Here is a 19,570-nt window from a genome sequence, read left to right as displayed (position 1 = left end):
CCTACTTTGGTAAACTGCAACTCGCACTTTTTCCATTAATGAATTTCCAAAAATACCCTGAGTTAATTCGCAAGTTATTTTCGAAAGAACATCCATAGAAATGTAAACTTGAAAGAGCCAAGGATAAACGAGGTTTTACTTTTTACCGTGTGATTTCTAGCACGGGACGATAAGCACGATAATCAATTTTCTGGCAGTAGGGTTCGAACCACCTTTCCACATAGCTGTCGATTGATTCAAATCAACGTTTGTTTGAAGGTGATTGACAATGTTTCGTGATAAACTTCACTAGTCCGGACAATAAACCTGAAATGAAATGATAGTGAAATAACCTACAAGTGAAAATATAATAATTGAATAAATAAAAATTAAAGGAATGAAAAAAGACAATAATAAAAAAAAATAAAAGGTGTAGAGATTCCAAGTCACGTTAGTTCACGACGTTTCGATTGTTGGTATCTACAATCGTCTTCGGGTGATGACTGGACTGATTCCTCCGAGAGATGACTATTTTATAGTTCGTTGAAATACTTTCACTTTCTCTACTTTCCATTTTTCGCTTCACTGATTCCGTGAGAGATGACCGTTTTGGCGGGAGTTGGTCATTTTTCGTTTGATAATGGGTTTCCATATGTTTCGTATATCTACGCTGGCCTGGCTGAATACGTTGTTGGACAATATGTATGCGGCTTCCTTAAATTTTCTCCTGAACCAATGTTCCTCTCTGTGCAAGATCTCAGCTTGGGACCACTCGATGTTGTGTTGATGGGTCCAAACATGGTCTGCTATTCCTGATTTGCTGGTTTCTCCTCGCTGTGTGTGCTTCTTGTGCTCGGCAATGCGAACATTCAATGGCCTCTTAGTTACACCAATATAGGATTTCCCGCACTCACAGGGTATCCGGTAAATGCAATTCTTGGAATCGCAGTCCGCGTTTGGGGGCCTGGTTTTCGTGAGGCTGCTACGGATAGTGTTACCGGATCTGAAACAGGTTCTAATGTTGTACTTGGAACCAATTCATCTTATCCTCTCCGATAATCCTCTGATGTAGGGAAGTGCAAGCACTGGTTGTGACGGCTTCTCTTCCTTGCGAGGCTCCTGCTGTCTTTTAGCCAAAGTCTTTTCTACCATCGCTTTGGAGTATCCATTCTGCTGAAGATCATTTTTGATGATGTCTAGTTCCTTCTCGAGACCTTCCTTTGTATTACAGAGCCCAAAAGCACGGTCTAATAGAGTCTTGATGATTCCTCTTTTTGTCGATTGATGGTGGTTGGATTCGTGGTTCAGATACTGTCCCGTATGAGTGGGTTTTCGGTATACAAATGTTTCCCACTTAGTGTCGGCCCTCTTCACCAAAACGTCTAAGAATGGCAATTTATTGTGGATTTCCTTCTCCATTGTGTTGTTTCAGGGATTTCAAATCATTTTATATAGTAGATAATGGAAGTCCGGACTAGTGAAATTGATTCAAATCAATTCAAAATATACTTCATTGTGTGAAGAATGAATTCTTATTGACAAAGCCTTATGCGAAATATACATAACATATTAATGAAATCACAAAAGTAAAATCACTAAAAGTAAATAATAACATTAACTGAAGAGGGACATGTAAATAACAATAACCTAATACAAACGTTCAGGATATAAGAACATGGTCAATAAAAAATAAATCAATTTAAACTGAATTCAATAAAATACCGTAGATATTACTGTTAGTCATAATCAATTAAAATTATCGTCGTAGAATTCTGCTAAGCTATAATAAGGTCTCGCAGAAAGCAAGTCTTTCACCTCTTTCTCAAGAGCTCTAAGGTCATTTATGGTTCATATAGCTTGGGGAAGGTGATTGAACATTAAGTATCTTACATGTTTGTTGAATTTTAAATTATTGTCAACAATTCAAATGCACGGCTGGAATCTGGCAACGATAGGGCACTACTTTTGTTTTTGACAAGGTCAAGCTCAAGAGATTTGACTCAAACCAGTCTTTTACTATCGTGATGTCATTCTCAATAACTTTATACAACGTATGGTTGCTAGGAGTTTGCCATAAATTTGTGGTATCATCAGCAAATAAAGTAAATTTTTCTTGGATGTCAATAGACGATAGATCATTGATGTAAATTGAGAATAAAAGTGGGCCCAGTACCGAACCATGTGGGACGCCGGAAGTAATTTCGCCTTCATTTGAGGATGAAGTGGTTTTGACCGATCTGCTAAGTATGACTCAAACCACTCAAGACTTATTCCAGTTATACTGTATCTAATAAGTTTCCGTAAAAGATTTTTATGATTCACGCAATCAAATGATTTGAGTATATCACAGAAGACCGCAGTCATTTATGTTGGAATAAACATTGTAAAGAAATGAAAATATGGTATCTGAAGTGTTTTTTTGCTTTTGGAAACCAAACTGGCAATCACTTATTATTTTGTTTTCATTCAGGAAGCAAAGGAGTCATGTTTTAACTAATTTTTCTATCAATTTAGCCATTGCAGAGATTAGAGTAATTGGACGAAGCTAGTCATTTTAGGGGGTTTGCCTAGGAAAGTGGGCATACCCAGCTGTAAATTTGTATACATTTTGTATTTTGGCATCATGAAAGTATTCTCAAAATTCACATATGATTCGACGGCCGCAACTTAAAACATTGGGGGTCAAAAGTAAAAAAAACCGACTTTTTGCACTTTTTTTGCTAATATCTCGTTTCCAATGGGTTTTATGCTAATTGTAATTTTATCAATATTGTAGAGAATTAAATTCTCTACAACTTTTGTTTCAAACATTTTTTCATACGTTGAATCGTTTTTGGGATAGAGGGCAGCGCGAGCGCAGATTAAATATTATTTGGAATCAACTGGTTGTCCCGATCGAAATCAGCTCATTGCCCGTGTAGTTATAAATTTGTATATTGCATTATAATTTAAATCTAATCTATAGTAATTATTCTTCAATAAATAAAAATTAATAGAAAAGAAATAAAATTTGAAATAATATTTTTATTAAAAAGTCTCATTTGATACATTTGTGAATGTCAAAACTAAAAAAAAAAACAGATAAAATAATTGAAAGAATAATGAGTTTTAATTTCAATTTTCTTCTTTTTCATTGTCATCTTCACCCAGATTCGTTTCCAATTCTTCCATGATTTCTGGATCAAAGGACCTATGTTCGTTAACATCGGTCTAATATGGTACAGCATTGACACAAGATTGCCCATTACACTGGCCACAAGCTAAAGAGCATTGCAACCCCGCTTTCCTGCATCCACATCTTGAACGACAACCACTTTTGCAGTTACAGAATATCGAATGTTCTCAAAAACGTTTTTTTCCTTTTTTAAAGAGCGCAGAAGTCGTATCACAGCCACTTAAAGCGTGAAGGTACAAAATGTTTATTTTTGGAACTTGAATATTTGTCAAAACATCTTGAACCACAACCACTTTTGCAGTTACAGAATATCGTATTGAGTAACTCATCTGGAGCAAGTGGTAAAATGGTCATGATAGGTTCTAGCAATCCGTTACGCATTGTCCAACCATTCCTGGGATTACAAATCATGTCCTAACCAAGTTTCAACTTGGTAATAAACACGATTAAAATGTTGGTGAGCTGCTCCACTTGTTGGTGGGATATTGGATAACTGCACAGGTTTATTGAGATTTGTTAGCTTGACATATTGTGCATAACGAAGATGATCGATAGTATCTACAGACTTTGGAGCATTATAAACAGCTAATAAAGTTTGCAATCCACTATCAAATAATCTTTGAACCGGGCAGTTTTCTTCTCCAAATGCTGCGGCGAGTTCATCCAATTTAGATAGTTTCTCGAATGTTCTTGAAAACGTTTTTTTTTCTTTTTTTAAAGAGCGCAGAAGTCGTATCACAGCCGCTTAAAGCGTGAAGGAACAAAATTTTAAACAAGATTTACTAAATTATTTTCTACTTGAAATTCAATTACCGTAAAAGAGAATACAATTAAAATGTAATTAAAGTATATCCCTTAATGACTTTTTGAAATACAGGAATAAATTGCATTATTGAATTCATAGATCGGTTCATCAATGAAAAAAATATCTAAATATAATGTATTTGTAAATAAAAAATGGAAATTATTTATTAAGTAATAATCTATAAACCTTAAATGAGCTGATTTCGATCGGGACAACCAGTTGATTTCAAATAATATTTAATCTGCGCTCGCGCTGCCCTCTATCTCAAAAACGATTCAACGTATGAAAAAATGTTTGAAACAAAAGTTGTTGAGAATTTAATTCTCTACAATATTGATATGATTACAATTAGCATAAATTCCATTGGAAACGAGATATTGGCAAAAAACGTGGAAAAAGTCGGTTTTTTTGACTTTTGACCCCCAATTTTTGAAGTTGCAGCCGTCGAATCATAATAATATGTGAATTTTGAGATTGCTTTTATGATGCTAAAATACAAAGTTCATTCAAATTTACAGCTGGGTATGTCAGCTTTCCGAAATACTGGCCTAAATCGACCTAAAATAACTGGACAATTCTTCAAAAAAACTGGAAAGATTCCTTCTCTAAATTAATCATTTATTAGACCAACTAATACTACATGGATCAATAAGTCCCGAGACTAACCCAGAGATTGCGCTCTTAGTAAACCAGTAACCACGTCTTTCTAGAGTACTAACCTTTGCTTGAAACGTGTCGAAATTTTAAGTCGATCGGACCAGAAACAGCTGAGTTATCGAGGTTAGAGTAAAGTCGTTTTGTAGTTTGTTTAAAAAATGGAAAAAACCGAGTTTCGTGTTCTGATAAAACATTGTTTTTTAATGGGTAAAAACACCGTGCAAGCGAAAGAATGGATTGAAAAATGTTACCCGGACTCTTGTCCATCAAAAGCAACGATTTGTCGGTGGTTTGCCGAGTTTAAACGTGGTCGTACCGACACAAATGACGCAGAACGCTCGGGTAGACCTGTGGAAGCTGTTACACCGGAAAATGTGAGTGAAGTGACAAAAATTGTAATGAAAGATCGTAAAGTGAAGCTCCGTGAGATTGCTGAGATGACACAGATATCATATGGAAGTGTATTTACTATCCTTCATGAAAAATTGAGCATGAAAAAGGTTTTTTCTAAGTGGGTGCCGCGATTGCTTTCGATGGAACAAAAACAGCAACGAGTCGATGATTCAGAAAGCTGTTTATCGCTATTTACTCACAACAAAAAAGATTTCTTGCGTCGTTACGTGACCATGGACGAAACATGGATACATCACTACACTCCAGAGTCAAAGCGGCAGTCATCTGAGTGGCGCACAGCTGGCGAAAGCCGTCCGAAACGTCCGAAAACGCAGTAGTCAGCTGGCAAAGTGATGGCGTCAGTTTTTTGGGATGCGCATGGCGTGATTTTCATTGACTACCTCGAAAAAGGTAAATCGATCAACAGTGATTATTATATTGACTTACTGGTACGTTTGAAGGAGGAAATCGCAAAAAAACGACCGCACATGCAGAGAAAAAAAATCCTTTTTCACCAAGACAATGCACCTTGCCACAGGTCGATGAAAACAATGGCAAAATTAAACGAATTGGGCTTTGATCTGCTTCCCCACCCCCCATACTCACCAGATTTAGCCCCCAGTGACTACTGGCTCTTTGCTGATCTTAAAAAAATGCTCCAGGAATAAAGATTTGGCTCAAATGAGGAGGTCATCGCTGAAACTGAAACTTATTTTGAAGCGAAAGATACATTTTTTTATAAACATGGTATTGAAAAATTGGAAAAGCGTTGGAACCATTGTATCACCCTAAAAGGAGATTATGTTGATGAATAAAAAAAATTTTGTAAAAAAAATGTTGTTTTCATTGTTAGTCTCGGGACTTATTGATCCATGTGTTATATAGAATATGTGTATTTCAGAACATGTTCAAACACATCTCCACTGACGATTAAATTAACTCATTAATTTATGGGTTTATTATTTTCAGTTCGTGTTTCAGCGTTAATAAAACTATTGTTTGAAGAGAAGTTTCATTCGATGGTTGAGGAGTATTTTAATAATTATCTTCTCATTATCTGTGACTAATTGAGAAACATCAAACGAAATCTGTTTTACAAAAATGAGTGATGAACAAGGAAACCATGTCAATTTCCGTTTGAAACAGTTTATCTCGAAAACGGTTCAAAATAGAAATAGTACTATCTGAACAAAGTTAATCTAAAATTGGATGCAGAGCTCAAAAATGTTGAAATATACAGGGTGTTCCATTTGAAAAAATTGAGTTCCACTCATTTTTTCATGAGATCAAAGTATCTGCATTTTTTGAAGTCCCTGTATGAGGCTAATGAAAATATGACTCTGAGTGAAGATCCTCATAGTATCACTCCACTCCATTTCAAATTTGATCGTTTTAGTGCAAGAGAGTTCAAGATTATCAGCATTTATAAAAGTTCATGTTTGGTAAAAAAAATATCGAAATTAATTTATATCTTCTAAACGGTAATAGATAGGTATAGGGAAATAGTATATGAATTTGTTGACAAAGTGATAATGAATCATAATATGATATTATATACGGGGTGTTCCATTTGAAAAATCAAAGAAGCCGCTACTTTATAGTAGAAGCGACAACGCCGCTTCGTCTAAAATATTTTAGCCGTGTAGGTCATATTGATTTATGCATACTGTGAAATTTTCAGGTTGATCCGGCTAATTAACGGCTAATTAACGTTCAGGATGAAACACCCTGTGTAAATCTAAAATGAATATATGATTTATAAAATAAATAATTCTGCAATGATTTTTTGAAGTCACAGAATCTATCCAGTGACATTAAAACGATTCTCAATTTTAGTTTCATAATGAAATTTTAGATTTGTTTCCAACACATACATAAAATGGTGTGTATGCTTTCACGGCCGATGTTTCCGGTGTATTATTTCAGGTACATGCTGAGCCTTCCGAATTGCCTGAAGTACGGCCTGATAACCAACGAGATCACCCAGAAAATCCTCAAACACCTCGACACGATCAAATCCCTGGCCACCGTTGAAGGCCTCTTCAGCGCTGAAAAGTACACCCAAGTCGCCGACATACTCAAGGTCACCTTCAACGACTCTGGCGTCCATCCGCAGGTGGGAAGGATGGGGCGTCCAGCTCAACTGGGGTTGTTGATGCACTCCCTGTGGTTCACCGACATGTCGCAGTGCTTCGTGTGGACGGAGGAGTGCCTGAACGAGGCCTTTGACCAGTACGTAAAGGTCAGCAAGGACCACGACAAGTGGGAGAAGATCATCGAGAAGTGTCTGGCTATCCTTCACGAAATCATCAAACAAGAAACCGTCGGCGTTATAGATTTGTTGGAGGAGAAGAAACGTGGCAGGCTGGTGGAAACTTTGGCGAAGATCGTTTCGAAGCAGTTGAATACCGAAGGCGTGGCTAAGATCCCGCTGGATTGTGTCACTCCGTGGATTTTGCTGCATTACATACTGCAGAGGTAAACGTCAGAATATTCCTCTTATCTCTGTTTTATTTTGGTTTTCATCAGGGAGGAGCATAGGCAGTATGCCAGTAGAAGAATGACCCTGGTCAAACGTGATAAAGCTGAGGCTCTCTGTGAAAATCTACAGGTAGCGGATAAAGATCTACCACCGTCGATAGATATATTGTTTTCAGCTCATGAATTCTTAGGTAAGTTTCTAATATTTTATCGTCAAGTCTATGTGAGCAATGCTGCATTCATTTTTGTAGCGATGACTTTCAGTAGTTCTAGCTAAGTACATGTAAGATCAGTGTAATAATAATAATAATAATAATAATATTTATTCACCATTTTTGATACACTTGGGTATATATGGTAAGTCAGTTGTACTACAGGCTAGTAAAGATAAAAAGAGTTGGAGATTGAACACAGAATCACCTCTAAATATACACATATATACACATACATATATACACACATATACAAGTAAGCATAGATGCCCTCAAATTAACTAAACATTTTACATCATTCACATAATTTAATCTAAATAAAATTTCGTCCACTGTGAATTTGATTGTTTGTGAGATTGTCAATTAAAAAATCTTGGTAACTGTAATAGCTTCTTTCTAAAAGCATAGTTTTAACATAATCATGGAATACCTTGTCACTTGTGATTTTTTTAACTTCATTTGGCAGCTTATTGAAGCACGTAATGGCATTATACTGAGGGGATTTTTTATAGCTTGTCATGAGATGCTGAGGGATTTTTAGAAGATCACCGTTTCTTGTATTATGACTGTGATCTGAAGCAGTCTTATCATATAATTTATTGTTTTGCCTAACAAATGAAATACATTTAAAAATGAAGATGGAAGGGGCTGTCAATATTTTTTTGTCTATAAAGACTGGCCGGCAGCTATCCCGAAAATCCATATTGAAGATTAGCCTTATGATGCTCTTTTGTGCTATGAAGACTCTGGAAAAATCCCTTGCTCTGCCCCAAGCCATAATATTAAGACTTATATGAGGGTAGGCCATGGCATAATATATGCTGAGTAAGGCAGTTTCATCCAAACAGGATTTCAGCTGTTTTATGGCATAATATGCTCTATTTAACTTAGCACATATATAGTCCACCTGCCTTTCCCAATTTAGATTGGCGTCTAGGAACGTCCCTAAAAATTTCATTTCTTCAGAAGTTTTAATGTCATAACTAGAGTGTCGACCAATTGGAATATTTCTTCTGAAGTGAAAGTTAACACTGATCGATTTAGAAGTATTTAGAATGAGCTTATTTCTTTGGCACCAGGTACTGAACTGATCAATAATATGTTCAGATTTGCTGATGAGTTGCTCAGCATTATTGCCTGCTATGGTTATCGTTGTATCATCAGCAAACATTGTGACGTAGCCTCCCTTTATATGTTGAGGAAGATCATTAACATAGAGAAGAAACAGTAGAGGTCCTAGAACAGAGCCCTGTGGCACCCCGAGTTTTACCGTCTTTGACTCAGATGTAACTCCATTGCAGATCTCAACCATTTCTCTGTTTGTCATATAGGATTGTATCCAATTTATTATATTTCGTGGAAACCCGAACAATGACAGTTTTTTTATGAGAAATTCCGCGCATACTGTATCAAACGCTTTTGATAGATCGAAAAATAGTGAGATCACATAATTTTTTTTATCAATCTCTGTGTAAATATAATTCAGAAGATGATAGGAAGCTGTTTCTGTAGATTTATTTTTCCTGAAACCATGCTGAGACATACATAACAGCCTATTTGATTCCAAATGATCCATAACCCTACGTGCTACAACTTTTTCAAATAATTTAGATATCGAGCATAACAAAGATATTTGCCTATAGTTGTCCCTTTCTGCGGGGTTTCCTTTTTTATATACAGGTATAACGAGTGATTTTTTCAGAACTTCTGGAAAGTATCCTTGTATAAGTGATTGATTCATTAAGTATGTTAAAGGAACGACAATAGATGGTAATATTTTCTTAATTGTTATAATTGATAGTTCATCAAAGCCTGCCGTTTTTTTGTTTTTCATTTCTGATAGGATATTCGATATCTCATATTCCGTAACCGGATAAGATTGGAACGGTTCAATAATGGTAATATTTTCAGTAACAGTACAGGGTAGAGATAAGTTTTGCCCGAAGTGATTTGATATGGAATTTTCAGCTGCATTTGAGAAATATTCAGCAAATATTTCAGTTACTTCCTCTGAGTCAATGAAAATAATTTGTTCAATTCAGGCAAAGTAGTGTTGTTGGATTCTATAGACAAAATTTAGGTATTTCATTCAGGATCTATAAGAATTTGCGAAATAATCACCCTTAAAATATGCAACTTTATCTAATGTAACCATATTTGAATCTCTTATGGTTTCCGAGATCCCCAGACACCCTTATTTATTTATTTACGGCAATGCCTATTTTTTACAAAATAATTAACAAGTTCACACATATGTATTTAACAGTAATCTAAGCTGGGTTTAAGGAAAAAATATATAAAATAAAATGAAATAAAAATCTCAAAAATAAGTTGATGAATTACAATCTTCTCACAGTCTTTTTAAATGTTTCCAAAGAAAAAATTAAAAAATTCTAATTCTACATTGTATGTATTTGCAAGTCTCAAAATGCTATCTACAGATTCATTCCGGCCATAGTTGGTACGAGAATTTGCTATATTTTTTGATTTTCATAACTGTATATTATTAAATAATGCATAAATTCATAGTTTCGGTAAATATTTTGTGATCTTTCGACTTTGTATACTTATTTTAGATATAGAACTTATTTCCAAACATGATTTTTCGTGAACATTTTACTTCATGTGCAGAATTTTTCATTAATTAAAACGTTAATGGGTTCATATACACTTTCATAATTAAATTGATTATCATAGGCTTCGTAAATTTTATAATTTGCCAATGTTGATTATTTCTATTGTTCCAATTGGTCAATCAAAATAAAGCGGGAATAGGCCCGTGACGTCACCGGCCTACCACATTCGATTTTTAATAATTAATTACGGGAAAACTACGGTACTCAGAGAGCTGAAACAAGGTGCACTGTTTTTCAATTTGAAATTTCTATCAAGTGAGCTATAAACCAAAAATCATGAAACAAGCCCATTCATTTGCAGATCTAAGAATGAAACCTAACATGTTTAGTGCTTTAGAAGTAATATTTGCAATATGGGGTTTAAATCACAATTTTGGGTCGAGAGTGATTCCTAAATCTCTGATTGTGTTTGTTGTTTTCAGTTCTGATTGATTGATTTTATATGGCCAGTTAATGGGATTTTTGTTTCAGAAAAAAGTAAATTTTTGACATTTATCTATATTTAATTGCAGTAGATTTATATCACACCAGTGAACAAAGTTAGATGAATCGTACTGTAATAATTCTGTATCAGTTGAATCAGGAATAACTTTAAACATCTTCAGGTCATCAGCAAACAAAAGAAATTCACTATAAAGAATAACATCTCTCAAGTCATTTACAAATAGGTTGAAAAGAAGTGGCTCTAAATGAGAGCCCCGTAGTACACCCGATGAAACTGTGATTGAAGAAGATACTGAGTTACCATATTTTACAAATTGTACTCTGCAGGCTAGATACTTTTCAGTCCATTTCAGAATGTTTTCTTGAATACCCAAAGCATTTAGTTTATGCAACAACAAATTGTGGCTTATTCGGCCAAATGCCTTTGAAAAATCTGTGTAAATAGAATCCACCTGGTGTCTATTTTCGAAGGCATTTATTATACAGTGTTGATAAATGAACAGATTTGTGCTGGTAGATCTACCACGACTGAATCCATGTTGTTAATAATTATATGTCTACAATCCCATGTTAGCTTTTTTGTAATTAGGCTGTCTAACAATTTGAGTAATTCTGATTGATTACAGACCGCTCGATAATTTCTTATGTCATTATGTGATCCACTTTTATAAATAGGTTTCAAAAAACTGTTTTTCTTGGGCACACATTTTCTTTCTATAATTGACTTTTTCAGGATCGAAAGGATGGTGTCTCACCAATCAAGGAGAACTACTCCACTTCATTCTAGATACCGTTCTCGACAGAATTGATACTCCTATATTCGAACGTCTCAGAAACAAAATTGATATTCACATAGAGCAAGCAATGTTCTGTTTGTATCAACACCCAAGCAAAAAGAATAAAGTAAGTATATATCATTATAAATTATCTCTGTGCAATTCACCTCAAAATAAATGTCTATCCTTCACATTCTTGAGCTATATTCTTTGACCACGTATAAATATATGACTTACGGATGACGTCGAAGTTTAGAGAGATTCGACGATAGCTGACAAACGTACCAGACACGAGAAAGGAATAGCTCAAGTTCCACTAAGTTACAGGCTCTGGGGCTGGTAGAAAACACCATCGCGGAACTGAACCAAAGCAAAAAGTCCATGTCGTTTTATTAGACATCTCGAAGGCCTTCGACCGTGTATGGCACGAAGTCCTTCTGCATAAACTAATTGCGTTCGACCTGCCTCGGGGCCTGATCCGGTGGATTGGGTCTTTCCTGAAAGACAGAACATTTCAGGTTAGTGTAGAGGACTCTCTGTCTGACAACAGAGAGATCCTCGCTGGAGTGCCACAGGGAGCCGTGCTCTCCCCTGCGCTGTACTCACTTTACACCAGTGTCCTTCCGAGGTCTGAGCGTGTAAAGATATCTCTGTACGCCGATGAGACGGCTCTCGTCTCATCTTCCATGGGTCGGGAGCTCGGTGTCGTCTACATGCAACGTGCATTGGACGACCTCGAGCGCTGGTATCTCGAATGGAAGATCCGAGTGAACCCGGACAAAACTCAGGCGAAAACCATGGGAAGACTGAAATCGTCTCCGGCCAGAAAAGTGAGGATCTCTGGAAGGGAGATCAACTGGCAAGAGCGGGTAAAGTACATCGGCCTTATAATAGACCGCAGGCTCACCTGGAACCCGTACATCACAACCTTGAAGGCAAAGATCGAGGGTAGGACCAAAAGTCTGTACCCTCTGATCAACAGACGTTCTAAATTAACCCTAAAGAACAAGATTATGATCTATTAAACGATGTTCGAGCATGTCATTGAGCCAATTGCAGAGATTTGCAGGTGCCTTCCATTAAGCAGTCCATTCAGTCGAGGAATCGGCAAGTCTTTGATTGCGCAGAAACCCACGATAATCCGTTAGTTAGGGAAGCTATGGATTATGCTCTAGACGACCCCTCCCGATATAGAAGGCCCAGATACTCTGTCGAGTGAGGTCCTCATGTCCCCCATTAAAAGATGAACAATATCTTCATCCAAACACCCCAGCCAGGTAGGACTCCACGTGAAGGGGTACTGAGGTCTGAGGACATTAATGTCGCCATCCCATAAATCAATCTTGGCTCGTTTGTCTCTCTGACCAACATCAGTCGAAAGGGTAAGAGAGCCAGGCTTCAACCTGTTTAAGCCAAGATGGCACGAACAATAGCCCAAGTGGTAAATACCACAAAGGGTCGGAAACGTGGAAAGTAGCTTCGGATAGATGGTCCAAGTGGTGAATACAACAAAGGATCGGAAAACATGAGAGCCGCGGAGAGAAATTTCGGGCAGATGATCCAAGTGGTGAATGTCACAAAGGATCGGAAACGTAAGAACCGCTCGGTCGGTCGGCACAGACTGCAGTTGGTTTGGTTACCTTCTCTTCCTATGAATCCAGTCCTGGAGATGCCCTACCACATACGTCCCTTACCTTCAGCTCTGTCGAGGTGGTGTATGCTATCGCTATATCATCGCGGGTGGTATGGATAACGTCCGGGATTGTCAGAAATTATCCAGGAGGTCCACGTGAGTGTCCACGTGAATACTCGCTTATGATTGGTCCGCACTTTTACTGAATCGTTGTGATTGGTCCTCACTATTACCTTGTTGACAGGTATGCTGCAGCCAATCTCAGATGTATTCTAGTACATTTCTTGCCTTCTTGAACACTGGATACCATGTTATGTTGTCCCGTATACCGGGTCAACATATTTTATCACGAGGTATGTTTCTACTAGGACATTTTCTGCAATTGCGGATTTCTTCAGTTGCATGAGGCGGCATTTACGCTTGTGTTCTTGTATCCTAATGTTGATGCGTTTGGACCAATCATAACGACCCAGCTAAAGCTCGAACAAATCAGGATTGAGTATTTGCGCAGACACCCTACTATCGCTCCCACCGCCGTCCCCACTACTGGCCTCGCTGCTCGAGCTCCACCATCACCCCACTACCCTCTTAAAGTATAAATACGAGCTATCACGTAGCTCGCCAGTCGTTCGTTGATGAAACTTCGAGATACAACGACAGCTATGTTATCATTTGAGCGACCTGCATATCGTATACATGTAATGGTGTGCATAAACCTTGGCGGCAGGAGGCACACGATCCGGTCGGTCTAACAAAGTCACGTTTCTAGGTGAGCGTCAACCCGCTAACATTGCGGGGGCGTTCCCCACCGCCTCCTTTCAGCGGGGGCGTGAGCGCGCGCTTGTCAAAAGTAGAAGTTAATATGCTACTCTGGCCTTCAGCTAGAGCAGATGTTCTCAAACTTATTTTGCCTACCGCACACTTCGAGAATTAATTATTTTCTAGCGCCCCACATAATTTTTTGTCTATATCTTGAGAATCACAATTGCAGTCATTATTTTAATAATTAAAATATGTGTGTCATGTGAAAGTAAGACTTTCTGATGAGGGTAATGTAAAACATCATTTTGTAATATTAGGAAAACTTTTATTCATGTTATTAAAACAAACATTTCAATTTGAATTTTAAGTCATTTAATGTGAAGGATAAATTTAATGATTTATCAGGCTTGAATTTACTCGAAAACAGCCGTAAGTCACCGCGTTCGGTAATCTGCAACCGATATCTCTTTTTAGTTAGCAACGCTGCCACAGCACTAAATTCACACAAATACGATGACGGGAATGCTATCAAAAATCGTTGAACGATGGACCACAATCCAGGGTACAATTGCGGGATTGGCTTTTGTAGCCAAAATTCTTGGTATCCACTTTTGAATTTTATTTTTATTTCCTCGTTCGTTATCAGTTCTATGAGTTCTTCTTCCAGCTGGGGCGATCCTGTTGTGTTGACTTTTGAAATAGGATACAACACCCAGTCCGGTATTTCCAATTTTAAAATGTCCTGGAATCGTTCTGCAAAATCACTGTTGTTGGCAGTAAACAAGCAAGTCGTCGTTGTTGAAGGATACTGCTGTCAAATTAGGGAAATTGCGAAACTCACGTCTGCCGATAATATTCTTGTATAAGAGCAATTTGGTTACGAAAGTAGCAAGTACTTTTTTGTTTCAACCAAATTCAAGTCGTCACCTTGAAGTTGAAGATTGACTTCATTAAATAATTTATACAGGTCTGTCAAGTACGCAATATCATTCTTTGAATTGATGAGGTTGTCGTGCAATTCTTTGTTTTCCAAGAACTCTATTACAGAGTCAAATAAATTGTAAAATCTAGTCAGACAGTTACCCCTTGATAACCAACGCACCTCTATGTGAAATAGCAATCGGTTGAAATCTTCATTATTAGCAACACAAAGCTGATTAAATAATCTGTCATTTAAAGAGCTGTTTCGGATTTTATTGACTGCTTTGATGATATATTGCAGTGATTGAGAGAGGCGCTCACTCAAATTTTTCGCAACCAAATGTTGCCTATGAATGACGCAATTTACAGTGAGCACATCTGGAATTTTTATTTTTTAAGTACGCTATGAAGCCTTTGTGACGTCCTGTCATAGCCGGAGCGCCATCCGTAGCAGCTGATATAATGTTCTTTAGTGGAATTTCTCATCACATCACAAATATATGGTTTCTTTTTTTGTGTCCGTCTCTAAATTTCTGGCAAATAAATGTTGATTTTAATAACTGTCATCCTGGCAGTAAACGCACATTCCACTGATGATGTCTGCCGCAGTAGTAGACAAAATGTTTGGTACTGCATATTCCATTCGACCACGGCTTACTAGTCCGAATTTTGTTCTTTTCAATCTTCAACCGTTTTGTCTTTCTGTTTTACTTTTAAAAGAAGAGGATGCAATATAAAAGTATGTGTTTTATCATGTATTTTATTGAGAAGCATATGTAGTCTTTCATTGCCTCAACACTTGTTATATACAACACAGCTTTACTAATTGAACTCTTGAAGATTTCCAGGCATTTAGCAGACCACAACGTGGATCCTCTTCCGCTTTCCTGGGAACGATCTTTCCAACTATTCGAGTTCTATGGGCCCGACTGCTTGCCAGAGTTCAATTCCTACAAAAGCGCGTCAATTTCTGCGGACTTGGAACAGCTATTCAAGCGAATCATCGCCCTAGTTCCGCCCCATTGCGCTCCGGCACAGCACTTGCCCAAAATAATGGACTTCGTCCACGGAAAAACCGACAAATTTCCTGAAGCTATAGATTTTCCGAATAAAGTTCGCTCTATCTATTACCTCATCGGCGACTTCTACTTCAAGCAAAGGGAGTTCATCAAGTGCATCAAATACTTTCAACTAGATCTGTGCATCAACCCTTTGCGTCTCGATTCTTGGGGGTGTCTCGGACTGAGCTATGCTTCGCAGCTGGATACAAAATTGAATCATTGCGAGAAGTTCAAGAGCGAGACAGAATTCTTAGACAAGGCGAAGTATGCATCGATTTGCTTCCAGAAGGCTTTGGAAATCAGCCCGGATCAAATTATGCTGTGGATCGAATGCGGAACATTCCAGTACACGGTTCATTCTTATTGTTCCAGGGTGCTGAAGTTCGAATCGGAGAATTTGAGCATGGAGAAGTAAGTTTTACTTTTGATGTGTAACCAACATATTTTCTGGTGGCAAGGGAAATAGGTAACTCAAGATAATATTCTGTAGTTGCCTCGAAATGTTCTACTTTGTGTAGAGATAGAGTTAGCTGCTTATAACCAAAAATGCACATATATCGAAGACAACAACCTTTTGATGGAGTATCAATCAGGTTTTAGATCGCAACACTCATGTGAAACTGCTCTTCAACTCACCCTGTCTAAATGGAGACTGTCAATTGATGACAATAAATATGTAGTAGCAGTATTTTTGGCTTTCAAAAGAGCGTTAGAAACTATAGATATATCGCACCTTGAAAACAAAAGTGGCATTATACTAAAATGAGCAATATTGAGTTACAACATTTAGATTCCTTGAAAGAAAGCGCTTTTATTGCATAAACGACATTTTATCTTAGTTTGAATTCTTTTCCCTAGAGGCCACCAGTGTCAGTTTGAACTTTTGCGTAAATGACGAAGAAGTCATTCGTAAGGTGACACTATCCAGTTGAAGACAAGCATTCGGAGTGGATACACGCTACCGCGAGTAAAAAAGTGGCATTTTATGTATAGTGTTGTTTTAAGTGCAATTCAAACTGATATTTTTGCTGAAATAATAACTACAAAAAATGGCATTTTAAGTATAGTGTCGCTTATTTAGTTAAAGTAATATTGAAAGAAATTTTCTGATGAACAAAAATAGCTATTTGTATAACAAGGGAGGAAAGTGTTACTTTTCCTCCCGAGAATGAAGTTTACTGCCCGACGCGTAGCGGAGGGCAGTAATCATTCAAGGGAGGAAAATTCACTTTACCCCAATGTTATACATATGATTTTTCCGCCTCCCTCAAATTTTTAAATGATATATGAAACTACCAAAAAATAATTTATTTATGAAACTTACAAACAAAATTTATTAAAGAACTAACACTGAGAAGTGGGTACAGTATAACTCATAGGGACGGTATTTACATACTTGCATCCCACATATTTTTAATTTCTGCTAGAGTAATTATTTATAATAATAATAATCTTTATTTGAAATAGGTAATCCTAATCTACATTCACAAAGTATAATCTTATATATAGTAATTAGCAGCTCCTTCGATAGTATTAATATATTTGTTTTGTTTTAAATTTAAACGTACACACTAGGTATTTACATTTCGAGTTATATTTTCCATTGTTTTGCTAAAAGAAAACCATTCAAGTATAGCCAAATACCATAATAATCATATACAATCCTACATATGAACCAATAAGAATGCTATCCCAATATACACTTATAGCCCGAAAGAAAATACATATATTGATACCATTCACGTACAGCCAGATACCACAATAATCATATACAAACATACATATGAAACCAATAAGTTATGCTATCCCACTACCCACTATACACTCATATCCCGTAAGAAGATACATATATTAATACTCATATTGATACTAAAAATTATTAATCCTGATAGATATACAATACAACGATTTTACTTTTGCTGTAAATGGTTTATCATTTTTATTTCAAACTGTTGCAGAGTTTCTGATTTCTTTATATCATCTGGCAAACTGTTGTAAGCAATGAATCCCTTGAACACCAAAGTTTTAATATTGTAAGCATTTGTTTGCCTAGTCACATGTAAGTTATGTTTACTTCTCGTATCATGCTGGTGAACTTGCGTATTTATAGTTATATATTTGTGAAAATATGATGGAAGAAGATTATGCAACATTTTGAAGATATAACTCATAGTTAAATAAATAAGTCTATTTTCTATTGACAGCCATTGTAATGTTCCCAACATCAATGATATTGGTGTATATCTGTTTCATTCTCATTGCACGATTTTGAAGTTTTTGTAGTGATCTCATTTTATTGAGGTCAAAACCATACAATAAGGTCGGGCAATATTCGAAGTGAGGTTTGATAATTGTATTATATACGGTAATTCTTGAGCTCATACTCAAATGCTGAGATACCCTCGAAAAAAATATAGTTTTTTGAGTATTTTTTTCTGAATATAATTGAAATGACCATTCAACTTTAAGTGGTTGTCAAGCATAAACCCTAAATATTTAAACTCTTGAACTAATTCAATTGTATTATTTTCTATTTTGATGTGAATTTCATTTATATCAAATTGTCTGTATTTAAATGGTGTGGCAATTATCATCCCTTTGTTTTGTCTACATTCAGTTTCAATTTATTCATTTTCAGGTATTCTGTTATTCTATTTAAAGAATTATTCATCTTTTGTACGGCATTATTCAAATCTTTATCAGTTACTGATATTAACGTGTCATCTGCGAACAAGTGTATATAGTCACATTCATTGTAATGCTTTATGTCATTTATGTATAGAAGAAACAATAGCGGACCCAAAATGCTTCCTTGTGAAACTCCATGTTGCACTTCCAATGGAGCTGACAATGAATTACCAACTTTTGTTTGTTGTTGTCTACCTGTTAAATAGTTGTTAATCCATTCAAGTACTTTTCCCCTTATGCCGTAGAGTTTCAGTTTTTTTAGGAGTATATTATGGTTAATGGTTTCAAATGCTCGCCTCAAATCCACTTGCATAAACGTGCAGTTATTTGAATACCACTAGAACTGAGAGCTGGATCCAACGCAGTTTTTGTGATATTTTCACTAACTATATTATTATACAGCTGGTATCCCTCGGAAATACTCGTACTTGGCTGATTACAATCAGTTTCATTAACTTTAGTGACTTCCATAATTAGGTTCGAAATTTTTTGCTTTTTTGCAAGAGATTGCTGCACATATCCTTCAGCGATATTTGTAGACTTCCAACCTCCGTGTTGCTTTAAAGTAAGAATGTCTCCTCCAGAATTTGCAAGTAAACTTGCCGAGGTTCTTCTGAAACTATGCCCGGTATAATTTATGGCATTAGGCAGTTTTAAAAATTCTGCAATTTTTTTAGGAATTTTAGCTATAGTATTTTTCCCAACCATTTGGTTGATACATTTTCCTGCTCTATAGCAGACAAACAAACGTGTCTGATCTATTTTAGGGCGTAACAATATATATTTTCTATAAATATCAATATAATTAGGGCCATTCCCCAGTGAAGCATTGATTACAAACGTTCTCTGAATATTTGTTTTAGAATTTGGTATATTTACTATTAATATTGAACCTTTATCTTCAATATCTGTAGTGGCCATTTTAAGGAGCTCGTCACACCTGCATG

General features: G+C 36.5%; 1 protein-coding gene across 1 annotated transcript in view; it reads left to right on the top strand.

Moving 5' to 3' along the window:
• The window catches only part of LOC111512916 (calcineurin-binding protein cabin-1), a 71,356-nt gene that overhangs the window by 10,568 nt on the left and 41,218 nt on the right, over window positions 1-19,570 (top strand). Inside the window, 4 exon segments of the mRNA XM_074181560.1 lie at window positions 6,936-7,487; window positions 7,539-7,681; window positions 11,516-11,685; window positions 15,715-16,346. Of these exon segments, the coding sequence (XP_074037661.1) occupies window positions 6,936-7,487; window positions 7,539-7,681; window positions 11,516-11,685; window positions 15,715-16,346 (1,497 nt within the window).

The sequence above is a fragment of the Leptinotarsa decemlineata genome, unplaced genomic scaffold (assembly GCF_025532065.1).
Source record: "Leptinotarsa decemlineata unplaced genomic scaffold, Ldec_3_MD MMD2_P_RNA_scaffold_2, whole genome shotgun sequence".
NCBI lineage: Eukaryota > Metazoa > Arthropoda > Insecta > Coleoptera > Chrysomelidae > Leptinotarsa > Leptinotarsa decemlineata.
The sequence above is the reverse complement of the archived record's forward strand: the minus strand, read 5'-3'. Positions and strand labels throughout refer to the sequence as shown.